Genomic DNA, 9,107 nt, shown 5'->3' on the forward strand with positions numbered 1-9,107 from the left:
ACCTTATAATGATCAGTTGAGATGGGTGTTAGGGTCTGTTTTCACTTGGGAGGATCAAGAATCAGGGGTTGTGCCCTGGCTGGTGTAGCTCACTGGATTGAGCATGGACCTGGGAACCAAAAGGTTGCTGGTTCGATTCCCAGTTAGGGCACATGCCTGGGTTGTGGGCCAGGTCCCCAGTGGGGGCACATGAGAGGCAACCACACATTGATGTTTCTCTCGCCCCTCTCTCCTTCCCTTCCTCTCTCTCTAAAAATAAATAAATAAAATCTTTAAAAAAAGGTATCACTGGTTGTGTACCTTGACTTGACGTCACACACATACTGAGAGAGAGGGTCACTCAGAGGCTGCATGAACTCAGGTGTGTCCCCCAGAGCCCATGGACCCTCCCATACCTCTTTATACTTCCATGACCCAGTTCTTCCATCTGATATAAGGAACTTAAGAAAAGCAGTACCCATTGTCTATTTTGAGGTGCAGTCATCAGAAAGAGGCAATACAGTATATTTGTTGAGAACATGGCCTCTGGAGCAAGGCTGCCTAGATTCACATTCTGCCTCTGCCTCTGACTAGCTGTGTGATCTTGGGCCAGTTACTCAGCCTCTCTGTGCCTCAGATCCCTGAGGGATAATAATAACACTCATTTCATATGGTTGTGAAGATTAAGTGTGTTGACAAGTGTAAAGCATTTAAAATACTGCCGGCACATATTTCACTCTATGTGCTAATATTATCCATACATTGTGTTGTGGCTACCACACTTGGTTAAGAAGGTAGCTTGCCAAGGTATCTCCTTTTAAAAGCAGACTTCACATCTTTATTTCTCAGGCTGTAGATCAGAGGGTTCAGCATAGGGATGATCACACTGTAGAAGACAGACACAACCTTGTTCTGTTCCAGGGAATTGCGTGAGCTTGGCTGAGTATACATGAAGATGAGTGTGCCATACAAAAGGCAGATGATGGTGAGGTGGGAGGTGCAGGTGGAGAGAGCTTTGCTCTGAGCCTCCAGGGAATGCATTCTGCAGATAGTCACCAGGATGTAGGCATAGGAGACCAGGATGATTGTGACGGTAAAGAAGAAAATCAGGGCAGAAGATAAGGAGATGATGGCTTCAACCTCAGTAGTGTCTGCACAAGCAAGTTGAAGCACAGCAGGGATGTCACAGAAGTAGTGATTAATGACATTGGGGCCACAGTAGGGCAGCTTGAAGACACACCCAGTTAGCAAAGCTGAACTGGCAACAGAAGCTGTGTAGGTGGCTGCCACCAGCTGGACACGCAGACGATAGGACATGATGGAGTGGTAGAGGAGAGGGTGGCAGATGGCGACGAATCGATCATAGGCCATGATGGCCAGGAGCAAACACTCAGCAGTACCTTGGAGAAGCATGAGGGCCATCTGGACCACACAGCCAGCAAAGGAGATGGACTGGCCTGAGGTGATGAAGTTCTCCAGCAGCCTGGGGGTGTCTGTGGTGGATAAAGAGGCGTCTATGAAGGAGAGAATGCTCAGGAAGAAGTACATGGGTGTGTGGAGCTGTGGCTCCATGTGGATCAGGATAATCATGCCCAGGTTGCCCACGAGGGTGACTGAGTAAATGAGCAAGAAGAGTACGAAGAGGGTGCCCTTGAGCCCTTCCTGGTCTGTGAGCCCCAGCAGGAAGAACCAAGTGACCTGGGTGCAGTTCTCAATTGTGGTGCGCATGTCACTGAGAGAGACCAGATAAGACATGTTTGTACTTTAGAGGCAGACCTGATGAGGCAGACCTGGGGTCAGTTCCCAAAGCCCCCCTCTTTTTTTCTTATTACTCATATTACTATTATTTTTAATTGAAGTTATTGGATGACATTGCCTCGCAAAACCATACAAGTTTCAAGTGTACAACTCAATAAAACACTATCTGCACACTGCAGTGTGTGCTATCACCCCAAGCAAAGTTTCTTTCATTCCCATTTCCCTGCTTCACTCACCTCCACCTCCACCTACCCCCAAAGCCCCTTTCTCTCTGGCTGTCACCCTTTTATGCCTCCAGAGTGGGCAGTGCTAGGGGGTCTGGGCTGGGGACACTGTCATGAATTAAACACCTACTATGAGTCATGTGTTAACTCATTTCCTAAACAGTTACTGAAACTTCACACATAATTTCTCATTTAAGTATTATGCCCATTTATATTTGGTGAGATTATCAACTTTCTCAAGGTAAGAGAGCTAGCACATTAGGAAAGTGGGATCAGAACCCAGTCCATTCTACAAGAGTGTGGCGATTGCTGGGGAGAGAGGGGGCGGTGGAGAAGGACATAGGAGGTATGAATGGTAAGGCACAGAGACTTGACTTGGGGTGGTGAACACACAATACAGTGTACAGATGATGTGTTGTCGAACTGTGCACCTCAAACCTGTATAATTTTATTAACCAGTGTCACCCCAATAAATTCAATAAAAAGGAAAAAATCTTTCTAACTAAACCCTCCCCGCCCCAGTTCATTCTAATAAACATAAGCTTTTATAGTTTAATCACTTTCTGTCCACAGATTTCCTGTTCCACGGGGACCTGGCATTGTTAGTGAGTGTTGGCAGCCTGGCATGTTGGCCCAGAGAGGGAGTATATGAAAGGATAAATTTCAACCATATTTGAGGGCAAAGTCTCCAACAGTGTCAGCCTGGAGGCCAGGGACACAGGAAGTCAGGACTAACATTGACACACTGTAAGGGGACTCAGGAGAGAAGTAATTTTTCCCAGTGTTGTGGGTTGAATTGTTTCTTCCAAAAAGATATGTTGAAGCCCTAACCCCAGGTACCTGTGAATGAGACCTTATTTAGAAATATGGTCTTTGCAGAAGTAATGACATTAAAATGAGGTCATACTCAATTAGGGTGGGTTCTTAATCCTGTAGGACTGGTGTTTTTATAAGAAGAGACAATGGAGGTGCCCTGGCTGGAGTGGCTCAGTGGATTGAGCTCGGGCTGGTAACCAAAGGTTTGCCAGTTCGATTCCCAGTCAGGGCACACATCTAGGTTGCAGGCCAGGTCCCCAGTTGGGGGCATGTGAGAGGCAACAGGCTGATGTGTCTCTCACACGTTGATGTTTCTCTCCCTCTTTTCCTCTCTCCCTTCCCTTCTGTCTAAAAATAAATACATAAAATCTTAAAAAAAAAGAGAGAGAGAGAAAGAAAGAGACAGTGGAGATCCAGGGAGGAGCATGCCATGAGAAGACACAGACACAGAGGCAAGGTGACCACATGAGGAACAGCGGCAGAGCCTGGAGTTATGATGTCACAAGCCCAGCAATGCCTGGGCCTTCCAGAGTGGAAAGAGGCTCCAGAAGGAGCATGGCCCTGCCAACACCTTGGTTTTGGACTTTGAGTTTCCAGAACAATGAGAGAATAAATTTCTCTTATTTGTGGTGCTTCGTTACAGCAGCCTTAAGACACTAATATACCCTGTTGGAGATGCTCCTGGCACTGAGGCTCTGAGGCTTTGGTGATGGCCTCCTAAGCAGTTGTCAGGAGACTGGGATTTCCTGATCTCTCTCTCTATTGACAGAGCTAATAATCCTGGGAAAGAAAATGAAATAAAACAAATTAAAATCAAGTCTGTGTTATTATTTACTACTAATCAAGAAAAATACTTGTCTGGGAGAACAGGAAGCTATAGTAAACGTGAAAACTCTGGCTCAGCAAAGACTTATGTTTTAGCTAGAAACAACTGAGCGCTGTAGGACATGCCAGATTTGGGGCTTTGGGGTCCCGTGCAGGACACGGTTTTAAGTCAGAATTGGAGGTGAGGCCTCTAACCAGAGAGCGCAGGTCAGAGAGTCCACATGTCTCCTCCCTCAGCTCCCCAGAGGGGTTCTCATGTTTATGGAAGTTCTCTCACCTGTTGTCAGGCTCCCAAGAATTTGCTTCTGAGGATGCTCACCTTCTAGGTTTTCAAATAACCAAGGTGGCCATTGTAGGTGGCTCACCAGGTAGATAGCTCTTGTATGGGATACCAGTCAGGGTCTGTTGTGATTGGTCAGACATCTGTTGTGCTTGGCTGAGTGTAGGTTCTGATGGTTTGGACCACTCATGGGAAGTTTAGAGTTTAGAGGGGGAGACAAACATTAATGAAGTAATCACTGAAAAACTACACCTGAAACAATAGCTCCAAGCAGAGGTACTTAATACTATGAGCCAAAAACTTTGACTCAGCGAGGTCAAGGAGGATTTTCCTTAGAAGGAGCTTTCCATAGGAGAGAATGAAACAATCTCTACAAGGGTCCTGAGCTGTGAGAGAACCCAGTGAGGAGTAGGAGCTGAGTAAAGGTCAGTGTAGGTAGAAGGCAAAGGGGGAGAGTGGGTGAGCTCAGGCCAGCAGGCAGGCAGTGCTTTGTAACATTTTTTGAGTGCTTGCTGTGTCTGACACCTTTCCAAACACCTTAAATGTCATTTAATCCTCTCAACAACCTTGTAAGATGTCCAGTTGAAATTCTGCATATGAGGAAACCGATGCACAAAGTACTTAAGCAACTTGCCCAAAGACTCACCTTTGGTGGTCAGGTTTTAGAAATTGCACTTTTATTGTTCGATACCTTAGACCACATTAAGGAATTTGTTTCTTATGGGATTCCATTACGGAATTTTCTCTGGGAGGATGACATGGTCATATCTGCTTTTTGGTTAGATCGCTTTGAATGTATTGTGGAGAAATGACTGGAGAAGGGTCAAGTGGATGGGGGAATATTTGGGGAGGATATTGAAGCCACCCAGGAAGGATTCATAGCTTAAAGTGGAGTGGGGTTAGTGGAGGCAGAGGGAAATGGATCTGAGAGATGTTAGGCTGTAAATATGTCAGGATTTGGTGATGGACAGGCGATGCCAGCGTGAGGAGGAGAGCAAGCAGTCAGGGTGAACTCCAAGGTCTCTGGTGTACAAAATAAAGCTTGTAGTTGAAGCTAAGAGATGGTAGGATGTACCAGGCAGAGCCTGAGCTATAAAAGATATTATTAGCTCTCGGGGTAGGATCCTGAGGAAATCAATTTCAAACTCACTGCACACTGCTTCAATGCTCTGATTTTTTCCTCCACTCACCTTGGTGCTGGAGTTGATCAGATCTCAAGTCTGAGGAGCATGGCTTAGGAGGAAGAGGGGATAATCAAGCTTAAGCCCTCACTGGTGATAGGGTTCCAGCCCTCGGCCTACTTACGTGTGGTTGAGCAGAGACCGTCCATCCATGAGCTTCAGTTTTGGAGTCCTCTTGCAGGTGTCTCTTTCCGCTTTTCCTTGATTGCCTCCCACCAGCTTTCTCAAGAGAACTTCTCCGACGGTCGTGAACAAAGCCAAGAGATTCCTAATTGCTGGAAAGGCTCCTGTTTTAAGATTCATCTGGCTTTTTTCATCCTTACCCCTAGAGCTCAGAGATGTGCCAGTGGGGATTTATGACTGGTTCTCCCACGTGCAGACCTGGATTGCTGGCTGTCTCTAGGGGATGCTGGAGAGATCTTGCTGAGGGTGGCTTGGGAGCCCCCTGGAGAGCAGCAAGTGCCAGAACCGACCCTTTTCATTTACAGGGTCCATCCCTTGTGGCCTTGTTTTCTTCACGTTATTGAGACTCAAAAGGCCCTCAAGGCCAAAATGTACCTAGGGACACATGTCCACACAGTCCCTGTGTTTCACAGGAAGGGACTGGAAGTGCTAATGACATCAACATGGAAGGTCTAGATGTGGCTTCCTGAATCGTTATTTCCTTTGATCTTCAAAATATCCCTGGGGAAACTTGCTTGATGCTTTTTTTGTTGTTGTTGTTATATATAGACAATAATAGTATTATACCATAATTGCTTTATTCACTTAACAATATTGAAAATACATCTCTCTACCTCAAAAACAACATAATTCTTCCTCTCTACAAAAGAGCTTTATTATCTCTGTAAAAGTAAACCTGCTGGTTGTCAAATTTTGAAGCAACACAGAAAAGAGCCAAGAAGAAAGTAAAATGTCGCCCGAAATCCCACCTCCACAGAAAATGGGACTCAGTGAGGGGTCTGGTTATAAGTCTCTCAGTGCCTTCATAAACAGAGTCATGCTAGACCAGCTGTTCTTCCACTTGCTATCTCATTAAATGAGAGGTCACGGACCTTTTCCCACATCAATTAATAAGTAATAGCCTACATCATCATATTTACTGACTGCATATTGTTTTGTTGTGTATATGTGCCATCATTTAGTTAACCAGTCCCCCTTGGTTGACAAGAAGGTGTTTCTACCTTTTCACTGCTATAAACAACTCTCTGACAGGCAACCCTCAAGTATGGGGCCTGGAGGGCCAATTCCAGGGAGAGTGGGATATGTAGGGACTGCCTTTCCCTTGCCAGGAAGGAAGATATTGGCTCTCTCCCTGGGCAGCCTGGAACCTGGGGTTCTGCAATCCCAGGGGAAACCACTATGCAAAGCAAGGCAAAGGGCCTTGTGAGGGAAATGACTTGTTTGGTTAAAAGAAATTTAGTCCCTAGACTACTGATCTGGGAGAGAGTCTCGGCAGATGAGAGAATGGATTGTTCATGATTCCTGCGGGTAAAAGGGGTTTATTCACCTGGGAGAGACCTGCTGAATCTCACCTGCAGAAGTGAAACAGTGCTGAGTCCTCTGACCTTCCCCACTGCATTCCAACCTGCACAGGTCGCCTGATGCAAACGCCTGGCTCATTGTGTCAGTTCTCTACATAGGAATATGCAATAGCCTCCTCCCTTCTGAGCAGAGAAGCCAGATCATCTACACCCACATAACTACTGGGACGGAGAGCAGACACTTCCTGTGGCCACATGACTTAACAAATTGTCCAGGAAGTTCAGGCCTAGGAAGATATGACTGTAAACCAATGAACAGCTGCCCTGTTTGCTTCAAGAAATTCCTGCAAGTCAATTTATCTGAATAAATAGTTTGTCCTCTGCGCAAGCAGCTCTCCTATCAGGAAAATAGATTACTCACCCGGGCAAACAATTTTCTCAACAAATGATAGTTTACTTACCAAGGTTTACTTTCAGGCTCTTTCCAGTATCTGCCAGACCTGAACTATAATGTCACAGCTTTGTCCAGTCCTAATCTGCTCTCTGATTTGAAAGATTTACCTTAAACCACTAAGTCCAGCTCCCCAAACCCTATAAATATCTTCCATTAATTTCTTCCTTCTGAGACACTACTAATACCTGTATTCTTTTTTACTTCAGTAGATCTAATCAATTTAGCCTTGGTTGAGCAACAGGTTTTCTGGTTGTCTGTTGAAGAATTATTGGTAATTTATTCTTTTTTTACTTTGTAAGATTTTTTAAAAATTAAATTTATTGGGGTGACATTGGTTAACACAACCCATGGACATGGACAACAATATGGGGATTGGCGAGGGGAGGGGAGAGGGCAGGGCTGGGTGGAGGTGAGGAAAGGGAAAAAAAGCAGGAACCACTCTAACAATATAAACAATTGGAATAAAATAAAAAAAAAGATCGCCATATTTTACTGTATAAAATGAGCAATTTCCCCTCAAATTTTTGAGGGAAAAATGAGGACGCACATTATACATGGGGAGTACCTGAAATACCTTGTATTGCTCTTGTGTTTTGTAGTTATTTGTTACATAAAATTTGTTGCACCGTAACGTGTTCAAAAATAAACATTAAAATTCCTTTATAATACAAAAAACAAGTCTCTAAATATAAATAAATAAGAAAATTAATTAAAGAATTTCAACAAAAGATTTTTTTTCCTTAAAGTTTGGGCCAAAAAACGTGGGTGTGCATTGTATATAGCAAAATAAGGTACGTAGGTGCCGAGTGTACATTTCTGTAATACCTGATCTGTATACTGCATTGTGTCCCCACCACCCCAAAGTCAAATACTCTTTAGTCACCATATATTTGGCTTCCTTTACTCTTTACTACCTCCCCACCCACCTTCCTTCTAGTAACCACCATACTGCTGTCTGTGTCAATGAGTTTCAATTTTATATTCTTTACCCAAGGTTACTGAGGGCATTTTGCTTTCTGTTCTGGCTACCTTTATTACCTCATCAGTATATCTTTCATCAGTATATAAGTTCACTCATACTACCAAGAAGGTTCAGATTTCACCCAGATAGCAGGACTAAAATGCATCTTACATGGATCATCTTCTTTGGCTACTTTAAGCAATATTACTTCTTCTCCAAGCTCCTAATCTTTGATTGAATCAGTGAATCACTACTTGTCCACTCTTTTTGTTTTTCTATTTAGAAATTAAAAATAATTAAAATTACAGCTTACATTCAATATTATTTTGTATTAGTTTCAGGTAAACGGCTTGAAGTTTAGGGAATTGCATGCTTTACAAAGTGTTCCCCTGATATTTCCGGTACCCACCTGGCACCACACACAGTCGTCACAGTGTTATTGACTGTATTCCCTATGTGGCACTTTACGTTCCCATGACTATTTTGTAACTACCAGTTTGTACTTTTTAATCCCTTCGCTTTTTGCATCCAGTTGCCTAACCCCCTCTCCTCTGGCACCATCAGCCTGTTATTTTTTTAAATATATTTTATTGATTATGCTATTACAGTTGTCCCATTCTCCCCCTTCATTCCCCTCCACCCTGCACACCCCCTCCCACCCACATCCCCCCCCCTTTAGTTCATATCCATGTGTCATATTTGTAAGTTCTTTGGCTTCTACATTTCCCATGCTATTTTTACCCTCTCCCCCGTATATTTTCCACCTACCATCTATGCTACTTATTCTCTGTACCTTTTCCCCCTCTCTCCTCCTCCCATTCCTCTGTTGATAACCCTCCATGTGATCTCCATTTCTGTGGTTCTGTTCCTGTTCTAGTTGTTTGCTTAGTTTGTTTTTGTTTTCGTTTTAGGTCCCCACAGTTGTTTTCAATCGGTGTTTTGAGGCTCTATTTCCCTGCTTTGGGACCCTGGGTTGCGTGGTCTGTCTCACTCCCTAGTTGAGCCTGGTTTATCTGCGCACGAATGTGGGACCACCCGGTCCGCCAGCTGCCTTGCACACTGTGCCCCTCCACAATCCACCACCTCACTGGGTCCCCCAGCCACCACCTTGAGCACCTGGGGTCCGCCAGCTGCTGCTTTGCCTT

At 44.5% G+C, this 9,107-nt stretch overlaps 1 protein-coding gene across 1 annotated transcript; it reads right to left on the minus strand.

The window, feature by feature from the left end:
* Positions 1–223: 223 nt before the first annotated feature.
* LOC114499096 (olfactory receptor 476-like) lies at positions 224–5,999 on the minus strand. The gene is made up of 2 exons (XM_036029476.1): positions 5,188–5,999; positions 224–1,711 (listed from the first exon to the last, which is right to left on the minus strand). The coding sequence occupies exons 1-2, from the start codon at positions 5,364–5,366 to the stop codon at positions 766–768; spliced, it is 1,125 nt and encodes a 374-aa protein (XP_035885369.1). The 5' UTR covers positions 5,367–5,999; the 3' UTR covers positions 224–765.
* Between the last annotated feature and the right edge of the window lie 3,108 nt (positions 6,000–9,107).

The sequence above is a fragment of the Phyllostomus discolor genome, chromosome 6 (genome assembly GCF_004126475.2).
Source record: "Phyllostomus discolor isolate MPI-MPIP mPhyDis1 chromosome 6, mPhyDis1.pri.v3, whole genome shotgun sequence".
In the NCBI taxonomy this organism is placed as follows: Eukaryota; Metazoa; Chordata; class Mammalia; order Chiroptera; family Phyllostomidae; genus Phyllostomus; species Phyllostomus discolor.

Bases quoted from the DNA above. Each gene is read 5' to 3' on its own strand.
- LOC114499096 (XM_036029476.1), bottom strand. From the start codon at position 5,366: ATGAATCTTAAAACAGGAGCCTTTCCAGCAATTAGGAATCTCTTGGCT. The intron at 1,712-5,187 runs GTAAGTAGGCCG...GGTCTCTCTCAG, and splicing joins CGGTCTCTGCTCAACCACAC to TGACATGCGCACCACAATTG.